The 21,748-nt window shown below is 31.6% G+C and overlaps 1 protein-coding gene across 1 annotated transcript in view; it reads left to right on the forward strand.

The window, feature by feature from the left end:
* The first annotated feature begins 2,448 nt into the window (after positions 1 to 2,448).
* pr (6-pyruvoyl tetrahydrobiopterin synthase purple) overlaps positions 2,449 to 21,748 on the forward strand; it is a 36,203-nt gene continuing 16,903 nt past the window's right edge. The window contains exons 1-2 of the mRNA XM_085815916.1: positions 2,449 to 2,650; positions 2,731 to 2,810. Of these exons, the coding sequence (XP_085672042.1) occupies positions 2,574 to 2,650; positions 2,731 to 2,810 (157 nt within the window). The 5' untranslated portion in view covers positions 2,449 to 2,573. The remainder of the gene's footprint in view (positions 2,651 to 2,730; positions 2,811 to 21,748) is intronic.

A 21,748-nucleotide genomic window follows, 5' to 3' on the forward strand; every position in this document is an offset into this window, starting at 1 on the left:
AATTATGTTGTATATAACAAAGAGTTACTACCACTGCCTATATTATTTAATTAAGAGTAATGTTCAATGTAATATGTAGCCAATACACACAGTGCATTAAGTGTAGAAATGAGTTTTGTAAGGTGTCCTAAATATAGTGTAGTGTTCAATGTAATATGTATTATAAAAATTTTAGTGTATTGGGTGTTTTATATACAGCAGTATGTTAAGGTGCAATGTAACCAGTAGAATGCTTAATTACAAAGTTATTTTTGGTATGTTTTAAGAATACAGCAAAATATATGCCACAGTTAACTTTTAATATCTTATTTAATCAAAAGTAATATGGGCTGTACTATGTCCTTAAATCTGTATTTTGTATATTATAAGTACAGCACAAAGTAAACAAAGAGGATTTCTGTGTGCAAAATGTGTAATCTGTTTGTAACGTGCAATTTTGCTCTTTATTTAAGAGCTTTTAATTTATTTATCTGTTGTATCAAGTTATTTATTTAAGTCTGTTTTATATAACAAGTTATGTACTATATAATCCAGTTATGTCTTATTTAAACAATTACATTGTTCAGAATCTATGTTGAATTGTCAAGAATAATGTTCAGCGTAATATGTTGCAAAGTATAGTGTATTAAGTGTAGCATTGAGTTGTAAATGTGCCTTAAGTACAGTGCAATGATCAACGCAATGCATATTATGAAATGCATATTGTAGCAAGTATGTGTAGCAATGTGTTAACATGCGATGTAGCCAGGAAAATGTTTAATTTCACATGCAGAAAAATCTATATTTTGCCCTTGTATGGCCATGTACTTTGCCCTTGTATTGTTTTCGGAGTGTAGCTTCAGATAGTTGCGGGTTCCGGACGATACCCGACTAGTCTATGTAAGCCGTCCGGATGTCCGACCTGCTCTCACCTGTCACCTGTCATTGATGATGACTCGAAGCGAAGAATTCAAGCAAACTAATGTCTAAGAAGCTCCAAGTAGTGAGCTAAGTTATGTGCAGCTAAATATTCACTTAGTAAGTTTATTTTTATATGCCTGAGAACGCTCCATATGTACTGCTTGACGTCCTGTTTTTGTCTTTTTGTGCTAATTCACAAAAAGGCATGTTTCTGTATGCAGTGTTGTGTAGGCCATGTATGCTATGACAATATGCTATGCTATGTTCAATCACTTTTGTCTACTCTATGCTATGCCCACCTGCTGTACAGGTCATGTTATGCTGCTTATTTATATTTATATATATAGATTGTTTGTTATAAAAATTTTTTGTCAATATATATGCCTCCATGTTATGTTCTGTATGCCGTGTAGGCTATATGACGCTGTGTATTTTATGCTGTAAATCTGTGACGTCAGTATGTTATGTCGCAATACTATGTATCCTATGTCTATGACATATCGCTACGCTATATCCACCTTTCACGTATTTAAGTTACGTTCAATTTTAGTTCAGTTCGCCTTCAATTTTGATGGAGAGCACCCCGGGAGGACGGGTCTGAGGGTCTCCCACTCCTCGAGAGGATTTTCGGCTCGCCGCATATTTATATCGCCTCCATGCCGCACGGACACTAATTATTTATGGAGAGCACCCCGGGAAGACGGATCTCGAGGGTCTCCCACCCCTTTTTTCTTACCACGAACCTCTCGAGATAACATTCGGCTCGCTGCATATTTCGAATGCCTCCATGCTGTACGGACACTGCCTATTTACAAACATCCATGCCTTCTCCAGGATTCAAACCCGGGCCCCTCGGTACGGCAGTCAGCGAAGCTAACCACTATACCGGTTGGGCGGCGGCTGTTTCGTGGTTGACAGTTTCTCAGGAAACCCGAAGTATTCGGAAGGGAGAAGAGTGAAGTACTGTTTCATTCTAGCTAGAGTAAGTCTTTCTAAAATTTTGCCTAGACCTGATAAAAGGCTAGTAGACCTGAAACCATCAAGCTTGGAGTGATCCTTACCAGGTTTTTAAAGCATCATGATTTTTGCAGTTTTCCAAGTAGAAGGAGAGAGACAAGCATTCATGATGCTTTTAATTTTGAAGATGACATTTTTTGGTAAATTTTTGATGACAGAATTGGGGATTCCGTCAATTACTGGTGCGTTTCGCTTCTTTATTTTCAATTCAGTGATTTCCAAAGAAGCCAGTAGGAGGGGATTTCTTGCAATTGGCGAGTTCAGCCAATCGCGTACTTTCTGAAGTGCACTTAGTTCAAAATCATCATCTGACAGCCAGCTGTTGGGTGAAAACCGAATTTCCAGATGTGACGCAAAAACATTTATTTTGTCAATCTGCATCTTGACACTCAAGAATAAAATACGATCTGTGTGAGATTGCTGCAATTATAGATATATATATGTATATACGAAAAATTGAAATCTCTAGGGTTGATGTTCGCGTACATCTCATACGTCACACATCAGCCACAGATTTACGAATGAGGAGACTTTGCTAAACGGCGAAGTCGGAAGCATAGACGCTTCATTTCTTCAACAGGTGATAAGGTAACCCGATTGACGTTTTTTACCTGATGTTGCTCATTATTGTTGGAGTTAATTAAAATATTTCAATAATGGAAGAACTTGTGGCAGAACCAACTGTATATTTAACTCGTATTGAAACTTTCAGTGCATCTCATAGGTTGCACAGGTATGACTTGAAAATTTAAAGTAAATATAAGCCTAATAACAAAGTGTATAATTTCGTTAATTTTTTTTTTTTTTTAATAGTCCTCACCTGAGCGAAGAGGATAATCAGCGAATATATGGGAAATGTAATAATCCAAATGGCCATGGGCATAATTACAAGGGTATGGAAGTTTAACTTTTTGTCTGTTATTACATAGTTATGCGCTTTGCGAATGCCTATAAAACAACTATTTCTAGTTAGCTATTTGAATTGAGTAAATCCAAATTCATATGCGTATATTCTGTCATTTATATTATCTAAATAGTTGGGAAGCTTTAGTATTAGTCCTTTTTGGCAAGAAATTGTTTTGGCGCGATAAATGAATTATGATAACCTTGTTATTTATGGTAACCATAAATACTGAGCTCAAAAACATGCCGCCATTTCTGTCCACGTAACTTTAACGAATTTGATACAGCTTTAGGTATCAGAGCTTTGATGGCAGGAGGGATAAATTGCATGTTTTTCTTAAAGTTACTTTCATGTTAGTAAAGCACAACATTTAAAATATTTTTAAAAAAGCCAAAATTTGATAGTTCAAACTGATGCTTTTAATATTATATCACATGAGTCTTGACATTTTTTCATATGTCAACTCTGCATATTATAAACTCCATCTCACCCCCCCCCAAAGAAAAAAAAAACATTTTTAGTAGCATGAAGTAAATTCTTGGTGTTTCCTTTACTAAGGAACCACATTCAAATTTAGACTTCTTAGATATTTCTTAAAATGGCAGTGATCAAAATTACTGTGGTCTAAAAATACTTTTTTGCCTCATTTCTTAAATTAGAACTACAGGGATGTGTAATTGCATGAATTCATAGACCATAATTAGGTTTCATTATTGCTTTTATAACATTTTTATAATTTTTCTAACTATAAAAAATATAATGTTGCTTAGATTACGGAATATATTGCTTATAATTTACAGTTCTCAAATTTTATAAATATACAATCAATCAAAACAGCTGTATATGAATAACCTTCACTGAGTATTATTACTTTTATTAATAATATGTTGACATAACAGTTGACTTTTTATTTTAAATTTTATGCGGATTTTCTACATTACTTAAACATTTAATCTAACAGAAAACTAAATTTTTTGTAATAATTCTATAGTAAAAGTAAGAGTGCAATTTATATATAAAAATTTGACTACATGGCAAGCACTTAGATACTGATTTCAATGTCTTTAAATGTATTTATTATAAAGTTTAGATCTATATTTATTAAGATATACTCTTATTCTATAAAAAAATTTTAATGTACTGAACAGAAGGCACACTTTGTACTTACGACTCAGTCAACCACTTGTGGCAAGATAACTTATAATAACAATTAAGTTCCAATGTAAAATTTAAATTCAAATAAATTTGTAGCCAAAGGCTACACAAGTCAGTTTAATGCAAAGTTGGTTCAAAACTTAACCGGTATGGAATTCAACTATCAGCAATTATAATGCAGGACTGAAGACTACAAATCTTATCATATCTAGCAACCTAGTAACATGGACTCTGAAGTTAAAACACGGTTTGTTTTACAAACTAGAAACTTCATTTGGATTTTGGTGGAAAAACGGACGGGGAAATTGACAGCAAAGATCCCAAACATAAAAAAACTCTGGTTACAAAATAAAAGAACGTTACATTACATTTGTTCCCTGATTCACTACATGAAATATTGTAATGCATTTTTGTTTGCATCTTATACAAATTATTTATTTTATTTAAATGCTGTCCAAAACTGAACAGGATTTTGCAAACATAATGACCATATTTTTCAACCTATAGATGCAACACTTCTTCACTTCAGAAGTAAGATTTAAAATTAAGATATAAGAAGAGTATTTATGAATAGAAAATAAATATATATGTTGGCTAGCAGAAGGATGCCTTCATAAAGGACATTTTAAGAGAAACTGGCTCAGATTCACATTGCATGTAAGGAAAACCACAAAAACTTCCATATAGCCAGCCTGAATTACTACTGTTCAGTGGCTTATCACTCCACCACTAGTGGATTCCAATGACTGTTCGAATCTTTCACAGAAATCATCAGTTATGATGGTTGTTGTTGTGTATGATTACCATTGGTACAAAATTTACTCATTATGATAATTTAATTTTAACTTTTAAATTATAATCATAAATTATTTGTAATAAATTGAGTGATTAAAAAATAAACACTTTTTAATATTTTTACCATTTACAAAATTTAATCATAAAGTATTTCTAAAACTGGTACAAAATTTATTCGCTATAATTTAATTTGATTTCCTTCAATTTGAAACATTTTTTTAATTTTATTTTAATAACAGAATCTAAGAAACTAAAATAACATACTAGTTTGATATGCATTTATTAACCTTTTGTAAATTTCATTATTCATTACATAAAAATTAACCTTATATTATTCATTAAGCACCATTAAATTTAAAATATTAGCTAAATACTAATATAATATAAATATTAACTAATTACTTAAAAATTAATATTTAATACATTAATATTATATTTTGTAATTTAAAATATTAACCTTTTGTAAATTTCATTACTCATAACATAATCACTGCCATAACTTCATTTATGGTAGTGTTTCAAGAATTCATCATAGCAGTACTAGAAATGTTGAAAATTTGAAAAAGACTGTTTATTCTGAGCAAGAGCTTATTTTTTAAGATTGTTATTTAGTCTAGATCGGGTTTTGTTGACAATCCGCCATTTTTTCCGATTTTCAAAGCCAGGTCTACCTTGGCGACCGAAGTTTGTCGCCAAAAGGACCAATACTAAAGCTGTTCCAAAAAAGTGAAGAAAATGTTAAACAAAGCTTTGTGTTAATAAACAATGCTAACAAATTAAAGATGAGTTTTCAGTATTTTAAGTTTAATGAACAAGGTCCACATTTTGAGAACCATGTTTCATTAAATAATTCTTCTTTTATTGGTCTAAATGAATAATTTATGTCTTGCATTTTAAGTTTTTGAGTTTCCAACCGTTAACGAGAAATTGTTAATTTAAACCAGTCTGCAGATATACATAAAAATTCAAAAGTCCTTGACACATAGGAAAAAGATGGGGTTGGATGTACTAAATTTGTTTTTGTTTCATTCTGTTTAGGGCTTTTTGTTCTATTCTTATTGTTAAGCATCAAACTTAGCAATTGGATTAACATTTGATGAATATAAAAAGAATGAAGACAAAACTCGCATCATTCTAGTATATCTATGAGCAATATAGCATCATTCATTAGGCACCATTAAATTTTTAACACTAGAGTTTTGAAATTTATTCATTTGAAAATTTGGTTAAAAACTAAAATAGATGGTACAAGTACCGTAATTTCGCGCGTATAGTCCGCGGACTATCTGTGTTTAAAATGCGAATTTTTGAAGCTGCGGATAATACACTGGTTGTTCATGGTTAAAATCGTTGAAATTTAAAAAACACGCTGTCGTGAACTGCCGATGATCAAATATAAAAAAAGCGCGAGATTCCAAGAAAACATTTGTATGTATCGTATCCATAGTAAACCATAGAGCATAGTGCAGAACGAATGAGTAGTAGCGAGTAGAGCTCCTAAAAATCCAGGCTGACGCATCAAGCGATGCCGGGATATGAGCCAAAGAAAGTCTTGTATGAGCACTCACTTAGCGCAACCAGAGTCTTGTATCCCAGTATCCTTCGCACTGCTTTAGTGCAACTGCCGAGAGGGGGAAAAGTAATTGCTGCGTCAGCTCGGTTTTTAGGAGCCATAGTAGCAAGTACCTGGAGTACGAAAAAAAAAGCGTGATTCGTTTACTTATAGCCTGGTTTGGCAACACCTAGTGAGTGGGGTCGAAGGTCACATTTCATTACCACTTATCACGAGTATAGCACGTTGCACAGTATTTTGTCTTTCATATTCGATAACGTTGATGAAACATCGCGGGGAAAAAGATGAAAATAGAGAAGCGGGCCGTTATTGGTTTAATCCTAGTATTCGGTGCACTCAGGATTTGGCTACTTTTGGCGACTTTATGATGAGCAGTGAAAACGGGACATATACGATGAGTAGTTAACGGGTCATTCAAAGAAAATATATAGTTATGTGTGTATATACATATACTATGTGTGTATATACATATAACCAGCGGCCGAGCGGTAAAGTCGCTGAACACTGGTAGTTCGGTCCGAGGTTCGAATCCCGCGAACGGGCTGGCTGCATGGCTGTTTTCGTGGTTTTCCCCATGTGTAACGTGTATACGAGCCAGTTTCCCTTAGAAAGTCCTACACGAAGGCATCCCTCCCCTTAGGCAGATAGCCCTAGTGGGCTTTGCCATAATTAAATACACACACAGTATATACATATACTATGTGTGTATAGTATATATATAGACGTTCTTTGGATCATTTTTGGTGTTGGCGATAATTTTCAAAGTCGCGCCAAGGCTGCACCATATACTAGGATTTTACTCCGTTATTTTGAAGTGGACGAGAAAGCGGTGAGAAATTGGCGCAAACAAAGGATGTGTTTAAAAAGCATGGGAATATTGCCGTATTAAAAAAACGTAATTTCGGACGTATAGTCCGCGGACTATCTGACGATTTTTGAAATTTTTTTTATATAAATTCGTATCTGCGGACTATACGTGCGAAATTACGGTATTTCATTTTAAAATTTATTAATGTCTTTTTGTGCTGTCATCTAAATTCATTTCAGAAGAGCTTCTATTCTGGCCCCTAAATAACACATTTTCTACACTTCATTGCCAATTGGATTATCTTTTGGTATTTATAATTGTAAAAGTTTCAGAAAATATTTCGTAATAATTTTTCCTTCATTCCTTACTATTATTAGAAGTTGAATGCACTATCAGATGTAGAACTGAATAAGTTAACAAATATCTTGTATAAGTCACTGTTCTAAATACATGTATTATATTTTAAACAGATAGGTATTTTGCCAATAAATAAAATATTAAGTCAGTTCTTGGTTGTAACAGCAGATTTGACAGCTTCCTGTACTACTGATAATAAACAAATCACATAAGACTATTTTTCCATGGAATCACTGCTGGTTTGCTGTTCAAGGTCATGCATTCATACCATTAAAAATTATATTTACCTGGAGGCAAATATATACGTACCTAATAGCACTCTTATCCAGAAGAAGCTGGATCTCGGAAGGAATTAAAAAAAAACACCCAACCTTAAAAATATGTAACTGCTATTTTGAGTAAATTTATTCGCCCATCTAAACCTACCAGCAGATACCATCTTTGATAATATATTTAAACTGCCTGAATAAAATATTGCAGGCACATTTCTGTTTGGCCAGCGTAAAAGTCAATGCACAATGTACACATAAATAGCAAATGTTAGTTCTAATAATTTTTTATTTTGAAAGCATAAACATTTTAATATCATTTAAAATTTTGTAAAAAGACAATAAATAAAGGCAATAAATTTGTAAAAAGACATTAATTTAAGAATTTAGTATGATCTTATGGTTCAACATCCTGATTCACCAATTCATATCACATGACTCGCATAAACTACGCTACATTAATTTCAAGTTAAATCTTAAATTAAATCTTATGGAATACAAATTTAAATGCAAGAATTATTTCAATTCGTACGAATAGCTTACTCAGAAATTATGTAAAACCTCAGTGCTTTACTTCGCTAGAGCATTCTCATTAAGAATTGATGAATTTAATCCTTGTCTTTGCTTTTTCTATATTTTCACCTTTGGGTGAGCAGTGTGATTGCATCCTAATTGACTTAATTACCGCAAAAGCCCTTAGTGATAGAAATTACGGTACTTTTCCGTTTTGCCGGTGCAGACGATAAAGTCGCCAATAATGGTACAACCGATGCCAAACGGAATATTCGCTGGCAACCATTTACTTTTCATTTTCAAAATAAACTGCAGCCATTTTGTTATCAGATTGATTGTTTCTTTCAATACTGGTATACAATTACATAGAATTTTTACCAGATAGTTCAATTTTATGCCCTAAGGACATTCGCGGGCGGTAATTAAGTGAATTAGGATGCAATCACGTCGCTAACCCAATGGCAAAAATATGGAAAAGATTAAGTCAAGGATTAAATTCGTCCATTCTAATGAGAATGCACTAGCGAAGTAAAGCACTGCGGTTTTACATCATTTCTGAGTAAGCTATTCGCACGAATTGAAATAATTCTTGCATTTAAACTTGTATTCAAAATTAAGATTTAACTTGAAATAATTGTAGATAATTACTGAGAGAATTAGATTTTTGTAGCGATTTAGAGGTAAAAGTTTTTGGATATTTTATTTATTTTATATGTGGAAATGTTCATTACTTTTTCGCAATCTGGTAATTTCATATATGTTCTTTTTACCGGGTTTAAAGATTGAGAAAATTGTCATGTATTTTCATGAAATTTTTCTAATTTATGAGAAAAAAGCAGTGTACATGGATATAGTGAAGAGTGTGCGCAATGCCATTTTTGTGCAATTCTGGGATTTTTTTTTAAGTAAAAATAAGTCGGCGTGTACATGGTTTAGTGATATTTTAATTAAATGATAGTTATTTTGTGAATTTTATGTTTGTAGGAATTTGGTATACGTTTAAGTTGAAGTAAATGTGCATGGAAATAATTTAAATATTTGATACTAAGTATTTGTAATGCTTGCGGTATGAATTCGTTGGTGACGTGTATAATGTAATAGATGATTTAGAGGTAAAAGTTTTTGGATATTTTATTTATTTTATATGTGGAAATGTTCATATTTGGAGAGGGTAAATACTTTTTCGCGATCAGGTAATTTCATATATGTTCTTTTTACAGGGTTTAAAGATTGAGAAAATTGTCATGTATTTTCGTGAAATTTTTCTAATTTATGAGAAAAAAGCAGTGTACATGGATATAGTGAAGAGTGTGCGCAATGCCATTTTTGTGCAATTCTGGGATGTTTTTTTAAGTAAAAATAAGTCGACGTGTACATGGTTTAGTGATATTTTAATTAAATGATAGTTATTTTGTGAATTTTATGTTTGTAGGAATTTGGTACACGTTTAAGTTGAAGTAAACGTGCGTAGAAATAATTTAAATATTTGATACTAAGTATTTGTAATGCTTGCGGTATGAATTCGTTGGTGACGTGTATGATGTAATAGATGATTTAGAGGTAAAAGTTTTTGGATATTTTATTTATTTTATATGTGGAAATGTTCATATTTGGAAAGGGTAAATACTTTTTCGCGATCAGGTAATTTCATATATGTTCTTTTTACCGGGTTTAAAGATTGAGAAAATTGTCATGTATTTTCGTGAAATTTTCCTAATTTATGAGAAAAAAGCAGTGTACATGGATATAGTGAAGAGTGTGCGCAATGCCATTTTTGTGCAATTCTGGGATGTTTTTTTAAGTAAAAATAAGTCGGCGTGTACATGGTATATGTGCATGTGTTATTTTGAAAAACACGTAAGGAGTATGGTATTGTGCACTTTTTCCCAATTTTGCAGTGAATATTTGTCATGATTAAGCAGTTTTGTTAGATAAAATTTCTAGCATAAGTGTAATTCGGCTAGTAGATTGTTGGAAGAAGTGTTCAGTAGATAAAAAGAAAAGAAACATGTCTTTACTTCGTGAAGACAAAATGGCGGCGGGAAAAAAAAATAGAGGATTGCTGTAGGAGAGTTGGTCGCCAAATTTTCGCCGAAAAAAGCCAAGTTACTATAATGTAAAGATCAACCGAAATTGCTATTACAGTCAAAAGTCGTTAATCCGGACTCGTCGGGACTTCTGCGATTCAATCCGGACTCGTCGGGACTTCTGCGATTCCGGATTATAGATCATCAGTTTAAATCTGGTAAAATGGCATGAAGAAATTATAAAATTAAAAATATGAAACCGTAATTTACGAAATAAAGAACAATTATGATCTAAAGTGTATCAAAATTTACAAAAAAAAAAAAAAAAAGAGCTTAATATTTATTAGTTTACTTTATTAAACATTTCTTTCAATGTAAGTTGTTTAAGTTGCTTCGTTTTTTATGTGATAATACGTTCTCTTTAATTCTATAAACATACATAAATTCTTGTTCATTTACAAAGTTCCGCTGTTCAAGTCCTATAATTGCTGTGTCAAGAATACCGACTAATTTGTCAATTGAAATTTTTTCGTTTTCAATAACCTCTGTCACTTTCTGCGCTATCAGAAGCGAATTATAATGATGAGGCATTTGATTTAAATCATATCAAAGACGGAGTATATCGAAATGAAATACTACATTTAGTAAGCAATTATAAGCAAAATAAAATAAAAACATCTGCCCTGAAGATAAGGATAGTGCTGACAGATCAACTTCCAATTCATTGCGTGCCCGCTGCGGTGTTAAAGATAAACAAAGTTTAGATAAACAAAGGATATGCCTTTATCTATTTTTTGCAGCAATTCCACTTTTTGTTTAATGGACTCCGAAACATACTTTCGCTTTGTAGATCCATTACATATTAGTAAATATAAATCGGAAATTCTATTTGACATAATCAAAAGTTCAAGCTTGCTTTTATATAATTGCTCTAACAGTCTGCAAAAAATAATAAGCCGGATCCAATTCGAAGATTAAGGAACAACGCAATCTGCAATATTAACTGAAATAGATAATTAGAGCTTAGCTTATCCAGTCCGTTATACATTAAGCGCGCATTCGTAAACATATTTTTGCGCATGCACACGCAAATTCGCAGCCGTAAAGGTCTTACGCGCGATGCATGCGCAGAAAGTTTGTAGCTTTGAGGTCCGGATTCTGGGTGTCCGAATTAACAACTTTTGATTGTACTTGTTTTGAAAATCAAGTGTAAAAGGTTACCAGCAAGGATATTCCGTTTGCCATCGATTGTACCATTCTTGGCGACATTATCGCCTGCTCCGGCAAAATGGAAAAGTACTGAATTGCATTATTTGCTGAAGTTGCCTGTACTAGTAAAGCTGACCAAAAAAAAAAAAAAAAAAAAAAAAAAAAAAAAAAAAAAAACCTTCCAGATATAGGTAATTTTTTAGGTAAAAATTTTGCTAATAATATGAGAAAATTTCTAATTAATTCTGATAAAAATGAAGAAAAGTTACAAAATGCTTTGGAAAAGATACTAAACAAGGAAATAGCCATTTTAGTGCAGCATATTGTACATTCAAGTACAGGCAAATGTCACAATACTGGTGGCGTTACTCTAAATTATTAGATGCTACATACTGCAGAACTTGTTGGTTATATTATGTTCTATTCTAAACTTGTTGGTTATCTTTCTAGATACAGTGGCGGCTTGTACCTAAAATTAGTGTGGGTGCTGTTCAAAAAAAATTTAACCTTTGTTTTAAAATTGTGTAAAAGAAAACAAACATGTATAAAAAGAAAATTTATTTTGAAACTTCATGAAATCTTACAAGAAAAGAATTAAACATTTCTTAATTACTTTAACCTAAATTGTTACAGTTCAAACTTTATCTAGTCATTTTAAAATGAAATCCATTCTTCTTGTATTAATTTGCACGAAAAGATGAATAATTTTCTCCTTGATCTCTGGATGACAACTGTGGAAATTTTTCTTTATTGAAAGCAATGCATTTAGTCTTTCTGAATTCCTAGTGCTTCTTAGAAAAGTTTTCATTCTTTTCAATGTTGAAAAGCAGAGTTGTGCCTCTGATGTAGTCATGCGAAACTCTCAAGAGAATTTTTATCAGTTTCGTAATTTCACTAAGAACATCATCGAGATTATTTTTGAAGATAAATTTCAGTAGCTCAATTCATTTGCAATATTCATGGATATCAGACCTACAATAGAATACTTTTAGTTTAATTTCAAGCTTTTCTTTGTCAATCATTGGATATGCTTCAGTGATCAGTACTATTTCTTCTACAGGATGTTCATTCCTAAAACTAGCGAAGCATTTCTTCTTGTTAAACAATTTAGCAGGAAGAATATTTGTACATTATATCAATACATAGTATAAAGTCACATATTTTCTTAGCTTCTGCCAGTGTCTTTGAAAAATTCTCACAGTACTTTGAGTTTTTTAATTCTAAAATAACAGTCTTGAAATTTGTTATATATTCATTAACTTTAAACACACTAATTTCTCTGGATTGCATCTCTGGATACTATTTCAACATGAGGCATAATCTGGTAAAAAATCGCTAACCAACACTTAAAATTATCATCATTTATATATTTTAAAATTCCTGTTGCTTTTGCAATAGTTTGATCTGCTTTTGATGTTGACTGAATTTCAGCAGGGCAATTATTTAAAGGTTGCAAACTCTGTTTATGGTACGTATGATGAAGTTCCACCTTGTGGAGGAATACTACATGCGCGGAGTAAAAAGAAATCACGTTTCCAACACGGCAGAGTTTTGGTACTGCAAGAGCGACAGTGCTCTTCTTTCTCTCTTGGCTCGCGTACTGCTTTCTGTGTGCACATGCGCAGAACAGCCAAACACTACGTCACTCATGGGCCTTATAAGAGATAGACCAACCCCGTGGGCGGGGCGCGCGTCACCGATATGTCGGCAAGAAAGAGTAGGGATGATCTGGTTTACTTTAACACTGAAACCTATGACATTTGTATCACATAACTGGGGCGTAGCTAGAGGGGGGCAAGGGGGGCACCTGTCCCCGGGCGCAGAATCCAAGGGGCGCGAAACTGATGTTACGACATTTTAGAATTAAATGTTTTCCATCCTTGGCAAGCAATAGGGGGCACGAAATCTTCAGATGTCCCTGGGCGCTGAAAACCCTAGCTATGACTCTGTCACATAACTCTTTTTAATTATTAAACGTCATACATTGTATAGTGATGATATTATGAAAGTCATAGTTTTTTCCAAATAAGATTTAACATATCTCATTAAAGCACTTTTTACTGCATTTAGCGCACTTTTTTTACGCGTAATTCTTGTAAAAACATCTTTACTTTGGTAAAACGGTAAAAACTCTAAGCACAAAATTTATGAACTTAATTTTGCGTACAAATAACATAAAATTAAATAAGATCTGATAATTTCTTTTAAAAATTTAATGACCATTTTCAAAATTATAATAACATTACAAAACAATCATTTATTTGATTATATCATCAACTTATTAACATTAAAGTGGAATATTTATTTTAGTAATTTATAAAATTCGGAGCACAAAATTTTCTGGGTGTAATGAAAGGAATAAAAAAAAGTAAAATAAAATCTAGAAGCACTCAGATTTTATATTACGCCCAAAAGGAACCTTTTTTCAAAGTTTTGTGTGTTACCTGTATTTATTGAATACAGGTAACACACGCCCGTAAACCACATACATTTGAAAACAGCATATCTTTAGAATTTCTGCACTGGAGATAAAACTGTTATTTTCCGTACAGTGCTCGTTCTGAACTTGTTGAGTTTGTTAATAAAAAATTTGTTAAAGTTTTACAAAATATGAAATAGATTAAAACAAAATCGAAATTCGGCCGTCCAGATGCCCATGTTCGGGTGGAGGATTACATTATTCAATATTTGATGGCTCTAAGATACTGTCATTTTTGTCACAGTGCGAGAAGCATACACGTATTCATGAAAATTCTTCATTATTTAATTTCTTTACATATAATACAGGGCGATAATATTTGGTAACAACAATTTGCAAGGAGACACGGACATTTATAGTAAAACAGCGCAAAATGCCGCTTCGAAACTAACAGTCTTTCTAGGCATCCGCCCCTTTAAGCTAATGAATTAAATTAACAGTAAATAAAAAAATCTTATATAGAACTAAAAATAAATTTTAAAAAAATAATCACTATAAAATGCAAGCAAAATTAATTATTACAGTTAAATACAATTTTAATATTAGAATTAAATGTATAAACATTTTTAAAGAGTCAAAAGTGTTTATCACTATGATGTATTATGAATTATAGTTGAAATTAAATTCCTTTATAGAAATTGTGCTATAATATTCATCTATGGTTTTAAAAAAGCAGCACAATTTAGAATTTTAAACACAACTTTCAAAAATTCGTTTTTAAATATTTTAGTATTTTTTACATATTTACACAGCATAAAAATTGCAAGAGAAAATTGCTTGTTTGAAATTTTCTATTAGTTCGGATTTAAAATTTAATTTTCTAAAAGAAGTACTAGTTACAAATTTCCTTACAGCATAGGAAAAGCTAAAAAAATATCCAGTCCTGAAAGCATGCAATAGTTTTATAATTATTTTGAACGTTAATTATGCTTGATAAATATGCTAAATTTTTAAAAATCAATCTCAATTTCAAAAATAAAACTATGTAGAAATTCTAATTTGAGAAATGAGGCGCTACAACCAGCGTTTTCTTGACAATTATACACGCTGCAATAGGCAACCAATGTTAAATTTCGGCAAGTCGTCCCTACTCCTTTGGACATGATCAAGGTGACAGCCGGCAACACCTCAGACGAGGGAGAAAACCCGTTTGGGTTAGTCTATTTCTTATAAGGTCCATGACGTCGCTGGAACTGTGAAGTGCGCAGTTCCAATCAGACTTTCGTACCTTTTTCACATACTGGGGGATGGCTATTGGCATTTTAAGCTTAAGGATTATGTATTGTAAAAATATAAAGAAAGAGTTAAAGACTAAAGGGCACACTATACTAAATATTAAAAATAATAATAAGTAGAATAGGGGTGCTGCAGTTCCACAGTGCTTATTACGAGCCGCCACTGCTCTGATAGTAGTTAGCATTCAGATATTAGAGATTGGAAAAATTTAATGCTAAAAATTAGAAATTACAATTCTTCCAAATCACATGTGAAAGCAAGCACTGAGTATGAAACACAGGAAAAAACTGACTGTTAATAAAGACCTTGAAGAACATTCAATATGAAGCAAATATTTGGAAACTGGTTTTAGAATATTACGCTTATGGGTACTTTTCAATTTCGCCGGTGAAAATCTCGCCAAGCAGACTTTGTTGGCGAATAACATACAGTATATACATAACGAATGTTAGTTCTAAGAATGTTTTATTTTGAAGGCATAAACATTTTAATATGGTTTAAAATTTTGTTAAAAGACAATAAATTTGTAAAAAGACATTAATTTAAGAATTTACTATGGTTCAACATCGCACACGTCACCCCAAGTGATCTCATCTCGCATAAAGTACGCTACAAAAATATAATTCTCTGAGTAATTATCTACATTAATTTCATGTTAAAACTTAATTTGGAATACAAGTTTAAATGCAAGAATTAGTTCAATTCGTATGAATAGCTTACTCAGAAATTATGTAAAACCGTAGCTCTTTACTTCACTATTGCACTCTCATTAAAATTGAATTTAACCCTTGCTTTTGCCTTTTTATATATTTTTGCCTTCGGGTGAGCGGTGTGATTGCACCCTAATTGACTTAATTACTGCAAATGGTCTTAGAATTTAATTATCTTTGTAAATATTCTATGTAATTGTATGCCAGTATTGAAAGGAACAATCAGTCTAGTAAGAAATGGCTGTGACTTGTCTTGAAAATGAAGTGTAAAATATTACCGGTGAAGGTATTCTGTTTGGCATCAGTTGTACCATTATTGGCGACTTTATCGTTTGCGCCAGCAAAATGGAAAAGTACTCACTTATGTTGTCAAAAAATCCGTTACCTTTTCGTGGGCTTACAGAAAATGTAAATATAAGTCGCAATTTTAATCACTGGTTAAATTATTAAGTAAATATGTCAATATTATGAAACAAATTTTTGAAATGTCAGTAGAAAATTTGTAATATTTCAGCCCTACCTTACAAAATGAATTAATTCAATGTGTTGGTCATAATTAAGAACACATTTTGGCAAACCAGATAAATGCATCTCTCTTTTATTCTGTATTAGACACTGCTATAATGAAGATGGACACATTCATATTCCAAGACACGATAATTCAGAACACATAAATTTTGTAATTAAAGAAACATTTCTTAGAATTTAATGCTGTAAAAAATTCTCCTTCTGAAGGATTGAAAGAACTCATTCTCAGTTTCTTGAATGAAAAAGACATTTGAGTTAAAAAGCATTATGAACCAACAGTGTCGTAGCTAGGGTGCGGCAAGGGGGGACATCCATCCGTCCCCGGGCGCAGCATCCAGGCGGCGCCAAAGTGATGCTGCGAAATATTGTAATGAAATGTTTTCCATTCTTGGCACACAGAAAGGGGCACAAATTCTTTAGTTTTCCCCGGGCACTGGAATCCTAGCTACGCCACTACAGAAAGTCAAAATAACAACCATGTTCGCATCAACCTATTTTCACTTCAAAAAACATCAGAGAATTGCACAAACTAGGCATTGTGCACGCCCTTATATTCACTTAAAAATTCAAAGCAACAGCCAACCAAAAAAGATATAATCTCAATAAACTACATTTTAAATCAAACAATGAAATAACATAAAAAAGGAAATTCATCTTTGCACTACACAAAGGAAATATCCACTTACCTTATTTACGAATTAATGTGTCTTCAGTCAAATAAAATTATTAATAGCACCCAAAAACTTCCTAAAATTATCTGAACTAGAATCTGTATACTGGCATTGCTACATTAAATTCACAAAATAAGAGTAAAAAATATCCTCCGTAGCGCCATTATCATCTGACGTTCGACCATACACATTTCCTTCCTACAAACAGGACACTTAATAATGGCTACTAAGTAAACCTTCATTTACACACCAGTCAATTAATGCTCTTTCCAAATAGTACAGAAACTTCAAATGCTCGATTCGGCCATTTTACCGTCTAAACCACGAAACAAGCAATGTACTTTCTAACCAACACACACCACAAGCCCTTACAAATCTTTTCCCATAATTCAAATTTATTGCAATCATGCAACTGATTACGTCATAATAGGGTTTTCATAACATTCATCTACTCAGGTTATCATAAATGAAACAAGAATTTGGCAATAATACAAAGGTCACCCTTCAATCTACTCTAAACTGATAGTGCTTGTGTTATGAGTAGTGTCTATGATAACTTCGAGCAAAAGATAAAAGCTATTTAGCCGAATGCTAAATATGTACACTGCTTATCTCACAACATAGACTTAATTAATGATGCTATAACTGGTTAAAGAAATTAACATCATTTTTTGATGTATTACAAAATATGTATTTATTTTGAGGGAAAAATAAAATATATTTACTTTGAAGAAAGAAGAATTTACTCTGAGGAAAAAATATAAACCAGCGAGATTTGTTTAAAACTTTAGATAATTCGAAAAAATCTTTAACACTAAACACGGCTCATTGGTCAAACAGGATTACCTTGCTAAATATAAAATTATGTTATGATGACATTATAAAAGTGTTAACTGAAATCCAGCTTAAAAGCAATTTAAAAAAAAAAAAGGAATGATAAGGAATAGAAAGATGAAGAATAAAAACAGAAATAGAAATAAGAATACAGATAAAAAAGAAAATAGCAAATTTTGAATTTATTAATATTTATATATGTTTATTAAAATTTTTGTTTTGCTGTTAATAAATTTTGTGCATTATTAAAATAATCTTGAATTGCTTAAAACATTATACAACACTCAATTATTTGACTAAAATTTATTTTCAGTGCATGTTGCTCATATGGCATGTGTGATGATACTGAATCTTTCGACCTTGGTGTATCCCAAATGATTTAATCATCAACAGAGACAAAAAAAGCAAAATAGTTGGATGCTTGAATGCAAATAAAATTTTCCATGTAGGTTCATGGTTTACTGTTAGTTTAGACCTCAGTTTTCTCCATTCATGCTTCTCCCATATAACCATGGTTTCATATGCTGTGGAAGACAGCACTGAAAATACTCATGTCATGGAGAGTCTTAAGATAATGCCATACCTGCTCTGCCACTGGTGCTATAGGCAGAGTTGAGAAAGAATTGATATCTATTGATTGAAGTTTGTTCCACGTAGAATTGAAATAGTTTGTACAAGGTTCAGTCATATTGCTGTACGACTGAACAATCATACAGTAAAATATAAAAACATTTTATGAAGTTAAAATTCAACATAACATTGATACTTTTAAAAGACAGTTTAATTCCTGTCCTATCATAGAGATGTTAAGATCAGAGGATATTATATGGTATCTTGGAGCATTGAAGATGATTCTTATCAGTTTATTTTGTGGAGTTTGAAGTTTTCTTCTCCTTATCCTCTGCTGTTCCTTAATCTTCTAATTGGATCCAGCTTACTATTTTTTGTAGACTGTTAGAGCAGAGAAATGAACTTAAACTTTGAGTGCACATATTTGACAGGTGGTTAATCAAATTTAAAAATCACCATGGTACTGTATATTAAAAGTTTTTTCATCTTTATTAATAATATATATTTTTATATTTGACACAGCACAAAATGCAGTACTTGTCTCATTTTTCATTGCTTTGCTGTCCTTCTTGCATCAGCTATGGTTGCTATTTATCAAAACATCTGAAAATGCATATTATCATTTTCACTTGCGTGTATCATGAATGATATCACTAATTCAACCACAACCTTTCTTTGAATAAATCTAAAGACATTCAACAGAGTGTGTGCAATATGCAGTGTTTTTCTCATTGCTTAATGCAAATATTGCATATTTCTTTTATATTACTATTGGCATTCATTTTATACTTTTTATCATACCCAAAGCTATGTACACTGCTAAAAAAAAAAAAAAAAAAAAAAAAAAAAAAATTGGACAGTGCTATATCTCCCGTTCTACTGGGGCGATTCACGAAATTCAAATTGCGTTCTTCATGTCTCGAAAGCGCGACTTAGGATATATATTAGATTTATATATAGCATTATTCTAACATAGGTATTTTGACACAAAATCGGACTTTTTCTGAAATAACATACCAATTGTTTTACATATTTCGATTCTACGACTCAAATAATGCCAGAATACCAAGTTTTGTAAAAATCGTACGAGTAGTTTTTGAAATATTAGCTCTCAAAATTTTAGCTCCTCAACGTTAATTGAATTTGGCAAATATTTATTTATATCTCTTTTTTTATTAAACTTTTTTGATTTTTTCTCTCACATTTCGAAATTTAGGTTCATTCCAAATAAAATTTACCCATTTTTTGTGTTTTATTTTTTAAATTTCTATTTTTAAATAATTTTTATAAATTTTTCGAAAAAAATTTTAAATTATAACCTATAAAATGTTTACCATCATCTTAAAGTAGGTATATTTTTAAGCATATCTGCAAAAAATTAGACTTTTTTATTCAAAATTTTCTAAGATATACACAAATTTACATATTTTCGCGTTTTGAAATTTGGCATCTTTTTTTTTTTGAGCGATAATAACGCCAAATGTGGTCTATTGATTTTTGTTACACTGTATTGCCACAGCTATTTTTAACCTTACATTTCAAGTAAAATTTTACGGAGAATTAATTATATGACATTTTTTCCCTCAGTGATGCGTAATAAATATTTATTAATACTATATGAAAAGCTATTTTTTTAAATAAATTATCTAATATTTTTTTTTTAATTTCTCTCTATCTTTTTTTTTTTTTTTTTTTTTTAAATAACAGTACTTTTTTGTAAGAGTAAATTTTTACCTTCGGCGTTTTATCGTCTGCTACTTTACTTCGTTTAAATCGAATTGTCTAAAACTGAGAATTTTCGTTTGATGTTTATTTGAATTTTATGACATTAACTGCACAATATATTTCTAAACAAACTGATGCTTTTGAAGTGGCTGAAAGAGCGGCTGGTACTATCATCCATATTTTTAAAGCACAGTATATTTTTGTAGAAACATAAGATTTAGAATAATCATTTTTATAAAAGTCAAATTATGATATAAATATACAACCCTCTAGAGACTGAATTAATGAAAGTTCAATGGTTATGTAGAAATGATATGCAGCTACTTAATCGCTGGACAAGTAAGAATAATTATATAAACGACACCCAACATTCTGAATTCAATTAACAACGAGGATACGATGTTTATTAAATGAATTCAAGAAGTTTTAAAACATAAAAAATCAACTCATTTTTTACCAAAAAATGTATTTTTGTGCGTAGCGTATTTTCATTATTCTAATTTAAAATTCTAATAATTCTTAAAATTCTAATTTAGAATGTAATTGTCAAGAACTGATTCCTAATCATCAGTAATATAATAAGTAATTATTACGGTTATTAAGAAATCCTTCTTATAAAGTAATAGCAAATATTTCAGAAAACTTTCTGTCTGAATGCAAATATTTTTAATTTTATATTAATCAAGATTGCACACGATATTATTTATTTGCACTTCAATTCTTAACGTCAGTTCTGGTAGAAGTTACAAATCAATTATATTTAATTAAGGATTGGATTGGATTATTTAATTATGGCAAAGCACACGAGGGCTATCTGCCTAAAGGGAGGAATGCCTTCGTGGAGGACTTTCTAAGGGAAACTGGCTCGTATACACGTTACACATCGGGATAACCACGAAAACACCCATGCAACCAGCCCGTTCGCGGGATTCGAACCTCGGACCGAACTACCAGTGATCAGCGTCTTTACCGCTCGGCCGTTAGTGGGCCTTTATGAAATAGAAGGCGATAACTTTATTTAAAATGATTGTCAGAAATACCAAAATGTTTCGAAAAGTTGGATACTTTTTAATATACTTTCAGAATGCTTAAAGAAAAAGAGAAGAAAAATTAAATTTTTTCGTAAAATTTAGTATTTGTATTTTTTTTAATTTAAAACTTTTCAATGTTATGATATTTGATTCTTGCGATTTCAAAAATAAAATATTTGACTAAAATATGAATAACATTTTAAGAAACCAGATGTAATATAAAATTGTGTAAAGCAATGGGCACAATGATAAAACTGTTTAAAGCAGTGTATGCAAGTCATCCTAAGTTAAAATGTCTGTTATACATCTCTCTTATTTATATATATCTTTTCTGAACGGAACATTGAAAGGCGTGTAAAACTGTGCTTTACTGTATTTTCTCTTTTAATATAGTATGCAGTTTTCAAACGCATCGTAGTCTGGGTTACAAAGTATTC

This window comes from Stegodyphus dumicola, chromosome 4 (genome assembly GCF_044657685.1).
Source record: "Stegodyphus dumicola isolate Sdum_Otavi_A_Nest chromosome 4, ASM4465768v1".
Classification (NCBI taxonomy): domain Eukaryota; kingdom Metazoa; phylum Arthropoda; class Arachnida; order Araneae; family Eresidae; genus Stegodyphus; species Stegodyphus dumicola.